The 12,646-nt window shown below is 40.3% G+C and overlaps 1 protein-coding gene across 3 annotated transcripts in view; it reads left to right on the top strand.

The window, feature by feature from the left end:
• BMPER (BMP binding endothelial regulator) overlaps positions 1 to 12,646 on the top strand; it is a 262,157-nt gene that overhangs the window by 167,759 nt on the left and 81,752 nt on the right. For 2 of the 3 annotated variants that reach the window (XM_067746693.1, XM_067746695.1), the window contains exon 12: positions 9,300 to 9,629. The exons of the other annotated variant lie outside the window; for it this stretch is intronic. In XM_067746693.1, coding sequence (XP_067602794.1) covers positions 9,300 to 9,629 — 330 coding nt within the window. The remainder of the gene's footprint in view (positions 1 to 9,299; positions 9,630 to 12,646) is intronic. 3 annotated transcript variants of the gene reach the window in all.

Genomic DNA, 12,646 nt, shown 5'->3' on the forward strand with positions numbered 1-12,646 from the left:
GTGCACCTAAAATACCCCTAAGTGACAAAACAAAGAATACAAATCCCAAACTCTGAGAAGTATACTTTGTGGGAAAAACTGTATAATAAATTACACATGACTGTATGCAAAGCTGAGGCAGATTTATACCTCTCTGGAGGTCACATCTCCTCTGAATCAAATAAGAACAACAAAAAATTGCTACTCTGCTGCCACTACAATTGCTCCTCTTACCAGCCGCGATTTATTGAATGTAAATCTGTGTCAGGCATTGTGATAAATGCTCTCCGTGCATTCTGTCACTTAATCCTCACAATGATCCATGCAGTGGAAGCTATTGTTATACCCATTTTACAAATGAGAGATCTGAGGGTCTGAGAAATTAAATAAGGTGAGGTCAGCCAATAGCCTGGTCCATGTGACTCCAAAGCCCAAACTTTAAGCACTATTATATGTTCTTTGTTGACTACATTTTTACTCATTTTGGAGGTTTACTGCGAAATATATATGAAGTTTGCCAATTTCTTTCTTCTGTACATGATTAAGGGCTTCTATTTGAGAGCAGCTGTATTTGCTCACCTTTTAAAACCTTATCTATGTTTCTGAGGTCACTTCACCTCTTCAGCTTTTTGGATTACAATACTTGAATTCTAACCTTCCTTGGGAGTTTGGAGATATGACTCATTAGCTGCACTCGGTGGTTCCCTTTGATGTGAAATTCATATTTATGAGTAGTATCATCCTTTTCCTTATCGCAGTCCCCTTCTTGGTTAATGCTCTACACCCCCAACCATTGCTCCTTTCCTCTGCTCTGCCCTTTCATATCTCTCCTTAGTACACACATCTGTTCTGCTTTTACTTTACACCTTTTCATCCTGTGAGCTCACAGCCCTGCCTGCATCTGCAGTTGCTCTCTCATTTTGGTTTCACATTTGTCCAAACTTCCAGGTCCTTAACATAGGACTTCTTGACAAGATATGAATATGGTACGTCTCAGCTTCTAAATTTTTTGGAGAGTACATTCTTCTTTCACAAAGGAATGTATTTGAATTTGATTAACAGTTGCTACCTTTGATTCTGTAAATTATCTGGGTTGGGAGTTGGATGGAGAGATCAATGGCTGTTTCCAGCCCCTATCTGTTGACTGAATTTTGGCACCCCCTTTATCCCAGCTGCACAGGTTTTGAGTCTTAATGTTATTTCTCATACTTTGGGCATTTCTCTCCCTTGTTGATAATCAGTCATCAGGTCTGGTTGATTGTCTCTTTGCGTGTTTTTTCTAATAAATAATTTGGTTCCCATTCCCACGGCAGCCAGAACCTCATCCTATTGCCTGCAACTAACTCTGTCTTTTCTCCGTCGGCCCCTTCTGCATACCACTGTCGGAATCCAAACTTGGCTTTCACGAAACCGATACCGGCTTCCTTCACTGGTCTCTCTCAGAATTTCCCAAAGTTTGTTTTATAAAACTCTAGTGCTGAGGGATAGTAATGAATAAGATTTTCAAAACAAGGTTCTATTATTAAATACATTAGGGAAATGCTGGGTCAAGTAAACTGAAATTTGTTTCCTCACTGCAGAATTCGCAGAGCCCTTTCTATGCCAATGTGCAGGGTAGACTTGCAGGAGGATGATGGAGCGTAGAGTCCCTCCCAAGCTAATTTGGGCTGCAGAGGTTTTTTTATTTCTACTTATTTTGGCAGAGTAACAGGCAGGATTGATGTTTCATAGGAAACATGTTAAGAAATGCTGGTTATCTGGAATACATTTAAACTTCTCAGGCTGGCAATAAATCTCAGGCCAATTTATTTAGACGGCTTGGGTGTCTTACATCTCCTGAAGCAACTACCCACTCTGGGCAGATCAGTCTCCTGCTATTCTTGTGCAAGCTGCCTTCTCTCCCATGTCCACGACTTTTGTTAACATTCTTCTTTTGGTCTACCGGCTTACTCCATTCTACCCCCAAATCTACATTTGTATGTCTTTTATAGATGAACTAAACTCACATTGTCTTTTCAACACATTTACATTTTATAAGTATGTTACAGTCTTATCCAGCCCTATTTCAGCAGGCAGTGGGTATCTACTTGCTAGATTTGCATAGCATTTATAATAATACAACTAATTATGACTACTCTCTAAGCATCTATTATACACTTTTGCAATGCTATCTTTGTCTTTATAACCACCCTGCAGAGTAGTTGTTCTTCAGCTCATGTTACAGGTGAACAGACTGAGGTTATACAGGTAGTGTGCGCATGTTTTTGTAGTCATTGGGTAGCAAGACTGGGATTCAAACCCAGGGCTCTCTTCTAAGCAACTTACTTAATGTTCACAAAGCTCTAAGGTGGCTTTAAAGCTGGAAGATAGGTTAATTTAGAGATGTGAAACCCATCTTTTCACTCAGGTAAGAAGTCCTCTTTACTGATAGATAGCGATTTCTAGTTTAAGGTTAATTTAGAGATGTGAAACCCATCTTTTCACTCAGGTAAGAAGTCCTCTTTACTGATAGATAGCGATTTCTAGTTTAAAGAGGGCAGACATTTTAAGGTCAGAGCTTGGATGATAGAGTGGCAAAAATGCATCTTCTATAACAAGTTTGTATTAACACCCAATGAGTTTCCAGCATTCTGGAAGGTGCCCTGGAGGACATGGATAAAAAGCTGATACAGACCCTGAGTTTAGGAACTTGTAATGTGGTTGGGGAGATGAAATGTAAACACATTAAATGAGAGAACCGTGTAATATGGTTTTTAATTAACTTCTAGATAGGTGTCGTTAAACTGAAGTTCATGAACTCTTAGGAGGTCATTGATCAGTCTTAGGAAAGGGTGTCTGTGAGCCTCTACATTTGAGTGGATATACTCATGTGCACTTGGAAGGAAGAGTGTCTATACATTTCTTCAGATTCCCCCAAAGCTCTCTAATCCCAGTTTGTTAACAACAATGACTGCGTAGGATGCTGTGGTGTAGGGTGCAAATGGAAACATCAAGTCATGGAGTGGGAGGCCCTGGCTTCAAAGCCACAGAGATTGGGTTGGACTCTTATCTTTACTGCTATTGGCTGGGTGACCACGGGCAACAAGGAAACCTCTCCAGACTCATTGCTAAGAAATTAGGGTAATAGTATATACCATGTGTAGAGAAGTAGTGAGGATTAAAGGAGATAGTGAAAATATGGAAAACATCTGGCATGGTACCTGGTGTAACCTAGTCACTCCAGACCAAGTTGCCTTGACTTTTGCTAGATTTATTAGTTTCCTATTGCTGCTGTAACAAATTATTACAAACTTAGTGTCTTAAAAACAATACACATTTATTATCTTAAGTTCTGGAGGTCAGAAGTCTGAAATGGATCTGAATGGGTCAAAATCAAAGTATTGGCAGGGCTGCATTCCTTCTCGAGGCTCTAGGGGAGAATCCGTTTTCATGCCTTGTCCAGCTTCTAGAGGCTGCCCATTTTTCTTGATGTGAAGCCTTCTTTCATCTTCAAAGCCAGCAATGGCAAGCTGAGTCCTTCTCATGCTGCAGCACTGTGTGACACTCACTCTCCTGCCTTCTTGCTTCATTTATAAGGACACTTGTGATAACATTTATCCTGCCTGGAGATAAATACCCAGGATAATCTCCCCATCTCAGGGTCAGCTGGTTAGCAACCTTAATTTCATCTGCAGCCTTAATCCCTTGTCCTGAGAGCATTAGTTAATTATTCAATTAATTACTTGATTAAGCAAAATTCTGTTGAATTACCTGCTGTACACCATTTATTACACTTAAATATTTTAGTGAGTTTAGTGTGGGCAGTTTATTTTCCTCCACTGAAATTTATTCTTTAATTCATTAACCCATTCAGTTAACAAATATTTGATACCTAATATGTATTATACCAGGCATTGCTATGAGTAATGCATAGATGAATCCGTTTATCATGTACACAAATGTAGATTCCCCCAATATACAAGCCAGTGTGCCACGCACTGAGAAGTATACACAAAATTTACGTGTAAGGAGTTTAAGGCCTGTTTTAGGAGTTAAGGATACATTACAACTAAAAGCTGTAGTTGGGTGGAAAGTGATTTATCATAAGCGTTCTGTGGGTATGATGACCATATTTTTAACCTTTAACCTTTTAACCTTCAAACTGAAAAACATAGTGTGACTGTAAGATAGAGTATTTGAATTTACGAAAAGTCCCAGAAAAGATGAGCTGTGTGGTCAGTTTTGCTTTGGGGACTTACAGGAAAGAGAAGCGACTTTGGCTGAGGCGTGGGGAAGGTTGGCACGTGAGCTGATGAACTCCAGTGCTGTGAACTGAGGTCTGGGGCAGGCACAGGCCACTGCACCAACCAAGATGAGAGGTGGGGAAGCCCTGGGCTCAGCTGGGGAGGCCGTAATAGGATGTCAGCCTCGGCTTTACGTTTAAATTTAGTTCAAATTAGATCTCAAAGGTAAAGATGCTCCCTGTTCTCTTCTGTTTGAAGTTGGTGAGGATATGAGGTTATGGAAATTATATGAAAAGAAATTTACATTCTTAACAGTATCCCTACCAAACCTTTTTTTTTTTTTTTTAATGTTACTTTCAGGTACCTACTCAACTTTTTTAAAAAATCAGCTTTTTATTTGTAGATTTGTAAGTCTGTCTCATGGATTAGGGATGGGTGGAAAGAAACCCGCTATGACCTAACCCCACATTCACACAGTAAAGTCAGATTAAGTTTTGATTTAAGAAGCCAAGGATGTAAAATCTGAAAGGAATCCAGGTGCCCCTTGGTGGAGCTTCTGTTGGCTTTGAGGTCCCCTGGGGGCAGCAGCTGTCAGGGACACCTCTGAGAGAGGCCAGAGCCTCCTGTGTGGGGAAGTTCAGTTCCTGCTGGATCACACACAGCCTGTTTATATTGGAGGCTTACATCATGTCAGGAGGAGCCTAGACAAACAGCATAAGGGCTTGTGTTCAGGGCAGCATTTCTAACCCCAGCCTTTCCTGGTTCTTGACCCAAACTTGGCATTATCATGGCTCTTACCCACCTGGGATTCCCAGGAGCCCCTGCATGACCCAGTGGCGCCGGAGTCCCACAGGGCCCGTTTTACTGCAGTTTATGTTGAGGAAAGTTTAAAGCCATGTTTTTCATTTGATAGACCTTCCTCATGGTTAGAACACTACTCTGGAAAGGTACTGTTCTGTGTAGTAGTGTGGTATTCTCTTTGCAGAGAATAATGGACTGAGGATGAAAGTCATTTTCTGTGTTTTCAAAGTGACTTTAGTAACTGGGGAAATCTTACGGTAAGTGAAGAGGAAATAAAATTTCATGTACAGGATAATCTTAACTATGTTAAAATGTACACAAACACAGACACACACACACACACACACACACACACACACACACACCCCAAAATGGTAAACAGTGATTATTTCTTGTTGGCGGAACCGTGAATGATACTTTTTTTATTCTTACGCTTTTCTGTTTTTGTTTTGTTGTGTTTTGAGGGAAGGGGGTTAGAGTCTTCTCAGTTTCTCTTATTTTTTATGACATGAGGTTGTATAATTTTCCCTTAATTTTCGCTGATGGATGTTTTGAGAATAATCACTGTTCTCAGAAGGAAGGCATCTTATTAGAGTAAATATACCCATGGGAGAAATAAATGTACTTGATGAGGTTAAGAGAAAAACATTGGAATTTTGTTTTCAGAAGCAGCCCGACTCTATTAATTCTCATAGCTGTCTTATTAAAATAGGTAAAATCAAAGAGGTATGTTTTAATCCAGTATTTTTATTTTTTTAAAATAAATGTCCTTATTCCAAGAGTATACATAGTGATTATAAATAATAAAATGTAAATAATAATGTATATACACATAAACAAGAAAGAGGAAAATAAATGTCACACGTAATTTCATTACCTAAGAGAAAAAACATTCTTAATATTCTACTCTTTTTTTTTCCAGTTCCTAGACATTGTATACATATTATTGAAAACAAACCAAAACAAAAATGACGTCTGATAATTTGACTTAAAAGACTATGAAAGCATACCACTGCTTGTAAACTGGCTTTTTCTCTCCATCGTCTGACTTAAACATATTCAGGCAAGGATAGTTATGGAAGGGTCTGTTTATTTAGCTCTAACTGCCACTCCAGGCTTTCCAGAAGAGTGTGACCAGACATCAGAACATCTTGGACTGTGACTCATTTCACTGGGTCTGCTGAGCAAAAATTATATGAGGATACAGTGTTCATTTTTGTCCCTTAAGTGTTTCTATAGTTTGTTTTCCTTTTCAGAGAGGCAGATTTTTTAACCCTGAGATTCTCACTTTCCGTCATTCTCTGTGCATGTGTTCGCTGCTCCTGCATGGACATCTCGAGGATCTGGCATGGGGACCTTGAGGTGCCAGGAGAAAGGGCCAAGGTTTCAAAATTATATTAGTTTGTGATAAAAATGTCCCAAATGACACACATAATTCTCAGGCATCTTCCTCATCATGAAATTTTGTTGGCTTCTTCTATATTGCCCTTATACAGAAAAATCATCCTGATCTCCAGACCCTTCTCTTCCACAAGTTATGGCCTCTTGAAAAATATCTTTCCTGACAGCCCTGCTCACACATGATTTCCCTTGCCTGGTCTCCCTGGATGTCCCTCACAGCTTCCTGCCCAGCTATGAGCAAGCTCAGATTTCCTTAGGGCCCCAGGGCCATTCTATAGGCAGTATATTTTCTGTTGCTTCTTTGAGGATTTGGTTTGTCACATAATTGACCTTATCTACATGTACCCACATCTTGACTCTTAAAAACAAAACACAGGGACAACAAAAATGAAAACAGAAACATAAGGCAGAAGAAAAAAATTATCGCTCATGGTTCTACCACCAAGAAACAATCTCAGTTTACAATTTTGGGGTATGTGTGTGTTTGGATATTTATTTTAACACAGTCAAGATTATCCTATAGATAGAATTTTGTTTCCTATTTTTCACTTAATATGGCATAAGCATTTCTTCAATCATGAACATTATTTACAGACTTTTTCAATGACTAGATAATAGTTCATTTTATGGATTTACTACCAAGTGCTTAGCTATTTGTTTAATGTTAGGAGACAATCTAAATATCCATTTTCTTACAATGTGTCCATGATCAGTAGGCATGAAGAATAGTGCTAGGGTATGTAGTGAATTCTTGGTAAAGGTTAGCTGTTACTGTTTTTGTTAGTTGTCATTTTGATGCAGTTGGGGTCAGAACACCTGGAGAAGCTGTATGTTGTTCCCTACAGACTCCGGGCAGAAGGTGTAGGCATGCCCTGTGCCTGCCTGCTCACAACTGAGAGAGGATTTCTCAGGAATATAATTGCAGCTCCTTCACTTGTGCCTTGGCCTTTGCCAGCTGAGGTCCATCTATTTCAAGCTCAAGAGCTCAAAAGCATTGATTGGTTCTGAGTTTTCTTGACAAGTATGTGGCATTAAAACCTCTGAAAAAGCCCTTTTCTTGAATTTGGTGCATCTGGCGGTCAGGTTAACATTTAGTTCTTTGGGGGCACATGGTAGCATTAACTTTGAACTATTATAATTCTCCTGATGCCACTTGAGGTGTCCCAAAGAACGGCCTTGCTCCCTGTCAACCAAAAAGCACCATCTTCATCCCAGGGAAGGATTCCATTTGTCAGACTGTGAGAGCAATGTGTGATAGGACAATTTTGAAGTAATCACATGGAGAAAGGACTGGAAAATGCAGTATGGGGTGGTTAGATAGGTGGGAACGCTATTTGGGGGGATATAGGATTAAGAAGGTGAGGGTGGGGTACAGTGTGGAGCAACAAACTGAGTAAAACTGGAGTCACAAGGAAAGAACACCATAAAAAAGGATAAGAAAGGAATCGAAATGGCGGGTGAATTAAACTGTTGCTGGTGAACTTTCAAAGCTTTCTCTCCCACCCTTTTCTTCCACCCTCCTCCCCCAAGTAGTGCCTTTTTTATATTCCTTGAAGTATTTGCTCATTGAAACTCTCCTGCATACCAGAAACAATGTGTTCTGTGAGTCTCTATTAAATGTTGACAAGGAAAGCTAACTTAGAACAATAATTAATTTACGAAATTCCCAATACGTATGATTTATATGGAGTCATGTGAAATTGACATATGAAATGACATAATGTATCATAAAACAACATTACTCTCCAAACATTTTAGAAATTAAAAGCAAATGTTTGCCTTGGATCCAGTTGGTCCCATCAGATCAGTTGGCACATCCTTCTTCTGTATTGATGCTTACTTCTTCTGTTACGTATTCAGAGCAATTATTTGTATAGGATAGTTTCATATTCTTGACCTGTTCTGGAAATCGATCTTTTTATTTTAGTTCTTTCATCATGTGGGCTAATTTCTCTAAATGAATTTCTCATTTCCTGGTTGTTTATGCCTTCTTAAAAACAGATAAAATCTCTTTATATAGAAAACAAATCAATGCCAAATTTTGTTGTAAAAAAAGAAATGATATTTAGTTTTCTGTATAAACCTTTGAAATGCCCTAAAGTGTAAAACTTTACTTGGGTCTCATAAGTATTTGAATTAGTGGTATTTTGAAGTGATGAATTCATTGGAATTTCTTAAACTTACTGAATGATGGGTTTTACAGTTGATTCTTTATCCAACTTTAGATGTTGATACACAGATCAAAATATAGGAGACTTGTATTTCTAGAAAATACAGAGACTGTCAACTTTATCCATGTTTGGTTCTTAACAATATTAAACATGTATCTGTTTGGCAGTTCTATTTATCTGTACTTAGAAATACATGAGTGTTGAATATAATACTTTTCTAAGACCGTGAATAACACTGAGAATACCATGTTTCCAAATTTTTTGAATCAGTTAAATGGAAACCATACTAATGCTTTGGTGTATTGTCATTTATGTTGCTGCCTTTTACTTATATTTTTGTTCTTGTTTATATGGGTTATGAAATTAGGCCAGTTCTGTTTATAAAATTATCCTAGTTTCATTTATCTGTCTTTGGCATTAAGACCATAGAAGCGTATCAAGTCTCTAAAATAGAGATGCTTTAAGAATTCAGAAGTGTTGTAAATAACTTTTAAGTATAAAAGCACCAGAAGTATTACATGTCCTGTGAGGTTTGGTACAAACTTTTAGAACAACCAAACTTTTTATTTATTTTCTTTTAAGTTGATTTTCCTTAGTGCACCTCTGCTAAGGCCTTCCCTTTACCTGGCAGGTGCCCCTATCAGGTTTATTGCAGGGACCCCTGATTTCTCTTTGAATCCTTCACTCGGTTTATGACCTGCTTTTGTCTCTCACTCATCCGCAGAGCCTGGCGTTTGCACAGTATTCGGAGATCCCCACTACAACACTTTTGACGGACGGACATTTAACTTTCAGGGGACGTGTCAGTACGTTTTGACAAAAGACTGCTCCTCCCCTGCCTCGCCCTTTCAGGTGCTGGTGAAGAACGATGCGCGCAGGACCCGCTCCTTCTCCTGGACCAAGTCGGTGGACCTGGTGCTGGGCGCCAGCACCGTCAGCCTCCAGCAGCACCTGACCGTGCGCTGGAACGGCTCGCGCATCGCGCTGCCCTGCCACGCGCCGCAGTTTCACATAGACCTGGACGGCTACCTCTTGAAAGTGACGACCAAAGCAGGTGGGCTTCTAGAAGCACCGGCCTTCTCTGTACCTCTGGCTCTTCCCTCTGTCTCACCAACTTGTGCTCAGGAGCTGCAGCTGCTCCTCCTCCACGGAGGAAAACCAGAGGCAGAGCAGTATTCCAGCTGCAGGTGTGGCCGCACGCCCGAGGTGCCACAAAACAGCTGGAGAAATTTGCACACCGAGGAGCCTTGCAGTCTGATGCCAGTTACACCAGTCTTGCAATCTGTCGACATCCAGTGCCTTTCCATCCTCATTCCAGACATAGCGGTGGTTCTCTCCAAATGACCCCTTTCTCATGTTTTGTTGCTACTTTAGGCCATTGATGTCTAGCTTGGAATTGTGTCTTTCCCAGCTCAGCCAGTAATGTGCAGTCTCACATCCGTGAGAAAGAGTGTTTCCTTGTTAACATCTGTCCAAGAAGGAGGGACTCCTCAAAAGCAAACTGCAAAAGTGTGGGTGTGAAGATGGGAGTGCAGATGGTGGACTGTGTGACCAGCAGTCCTGTCCATTCTTGACCCGGGGCAGGATGCTCATTGAGTTGAGGGGTAGAACCACCGGCTTCTGCTGGAGGACACTTAGGATGCTTGCTCTGAAAGCACTTCCCCCAGCCGTGGGCACAGGCAGCTGGCCGCTGAGGCCTTTTCTCAGCATCACATGTTGCCTGAGGCCCCCTGGACTCTGTGTTTCCCCTCCACGGGCAGATACATTCCCCCTTGGCCAAACTGTTCATAGTTGCTAGTAGGTTACTCCTAGGCGTTCAGTGAGGCTCAAATTTTTGTCTGTGAGGTGCTGCCTTAGAGAGGCATCTTAGAAGCAGAAATCAATCCTTCAGTCTCAGCCCCAAAGAATGAATTCAGTTCATTTACACAGTTTATATTATATCATGTATGGTTCCTTCCATGCTGCCTTTGGTTAATGCATATTGTTTGTCAATTGGATTTTGAACTGTATGTCCTCCTGGCATATGCTATTTCTTTAAGCACGATACTTGAGGAAATCAGCATATTTCTTACTTTTTGCACTGATGAGAATTTAACAATGTCAAAACATCAATTGGATTCCAGTTTCTTTAGCTAATATGGATTGAAAGGGAAACATCTGATAGAGCAGGCACTTTTGAGGGACTGCAGAGACTGTTCTCCACGGCACCTTCAGAACCCTGTTAATTGTTTCTGTTCAAGCCAAAATATATTTGGTAAATTGATTTGAGCCGATGGAATGCCAGCTTAGCTAAACAAAGGCAGGAAGCCAAGGAGAAGCCCAGGGAGCTTTTATTTAAGAAATGTTAAATATTAATGCATTGGGACATTCTATAAAGAAGGGAAGATTCCCATTTTTCACTTTGACAGTGGTAGATGTGAAGAGCTCTGTTCATTCAACTTTAGAGGGATTAATCCACCCCAGACAATTCAGACACCTGTTGTTGCATTCAAATGACATGCCACTCCGCACATGTAGGCCTCAGCTCATCCCTTTGAAGGAAGCAACAGTTTGTGGCTTCACGTAGAATGTACACAAAATGACCCATTATTACACAGTTATAATTAGAAGCACCTTGCTTATCTGTTTGCAAGCCAGGTGGACACAGTGGATTCTACTGATACGGAAATTATTAGTCATCTACAACCCAATACTCAAAGGGATTCTGCATATTCAGATATTACTGACAGTTGAGGAGTTTCAGTACTGTTCCTGTCACAGCTGACAATACCTTACGGAATAAGTGTACTCTTTGTAAGGATTTCACATGGCACATATGACCGCAAGGATGAGGCTGCTAAGAAAATAATAATATATCATAAATACCATAATTAGGATAGTGAATTTAACTCTTCTAGGCCTTGAACTCAGTTTTACAATTTCTTTTCTTTTTCTGTCTCTCTTGCCATGATGCAAGTAATTTATGTGCCCTTAATACCCAGCTGAACAGCTTCCTGTATTACACGGAGCGCACAAGCTTTCTGCTTGCTAGGGAGGAACTGTATTTCTTTGGGCACTAAACTTGCTTTGCGATTATCCATTGAATGGAACAATTCCATTTCCAGACAATGGTCTCTTCCACTCTGGTCTACCAATCTCAGTTTGTACTACCCCTTAGGGATATTTTCTTTTTATTACCTATTGATTGCCTATCTAAAATATCACAGTATATCCTTTGAGTGTTTGTTCTTCCTCCATAATTTGTTTTCATAAGCTCCTGTGATCAAAGGGTACCTTCTTCAAAATAGCAGCTTAAATCAAGCCTGCAGCTGGAAGATGGGAGATGGGGAAGAATGGCTCTGTGGCCCTGTGGTTTATAGACTTAGCACTTCATGATGGAATTGTCTGCCAGAGGAGTACAGGTAGCCGTGTAGCTTGGGTGGAATTAGGCTATAGCTACATTCCTAATAACAACTGGGGTAGTACAGAAGACACAGAACAAGGCTCAGTAGCTTGAGAAAGCTCTGCTCACCCCTGTCACACACACCCCCACCCCAACTCTTGGCACTTAGCGAATCACTTAAAATATTTCCTTTCTGCCGCCTGTTCACTTCATCAACTCCACCTGAAAGAGTTACATCAGATCCACCTGAAAGCATTAACATGTGGGAGTGCGACTTTTTATTTTACTTTTGGTAGAGCTCTACACTTGATGAACCTAGAGTATATATATATTTTTTTTTTCTTTTTTTCCTTTGGTGTAAACTCTAAACAGAAAAATTATCCATGTTTAAGCATCACTATGGTATGTCGACAGATTTTGCCTCTCCTCTCTCTCTTAAAAGTGGACTGCAGCAAAAGCAACAATAACAACCAAAAAAACAAAGCAAAGAAAACCACAAAGTAAAAGAACAACAATCCCCCTACCAAAAAAAAAAAAAAATTAGTAGTGTGGAGCCAGGTCACACACTTGAAAGGTGAAAAACAGGTTGGTAAAATATTCACTGGTGAGAAGGGAAAATCGGAAAGCTCTTCACACAGTGGAAGGAATGCAGCTGCTGCTCACATCCCACATGAGACGTGTGCTTCAGC

Source organism: Pseudorca crassidens, chromosome 8, assembly GCF_039906515.1.
Source record: "Pseudorca crassidens isolate mPseCra1 chromosome 8, mPseCra1.hap1, whole genome shotgun sequence".
NCBI lineage: Eukaryota > Metazoa > Chordata > Mammalia > Artiodactyla > Delphinidae > Pseudorca > Pseudorca crassidens.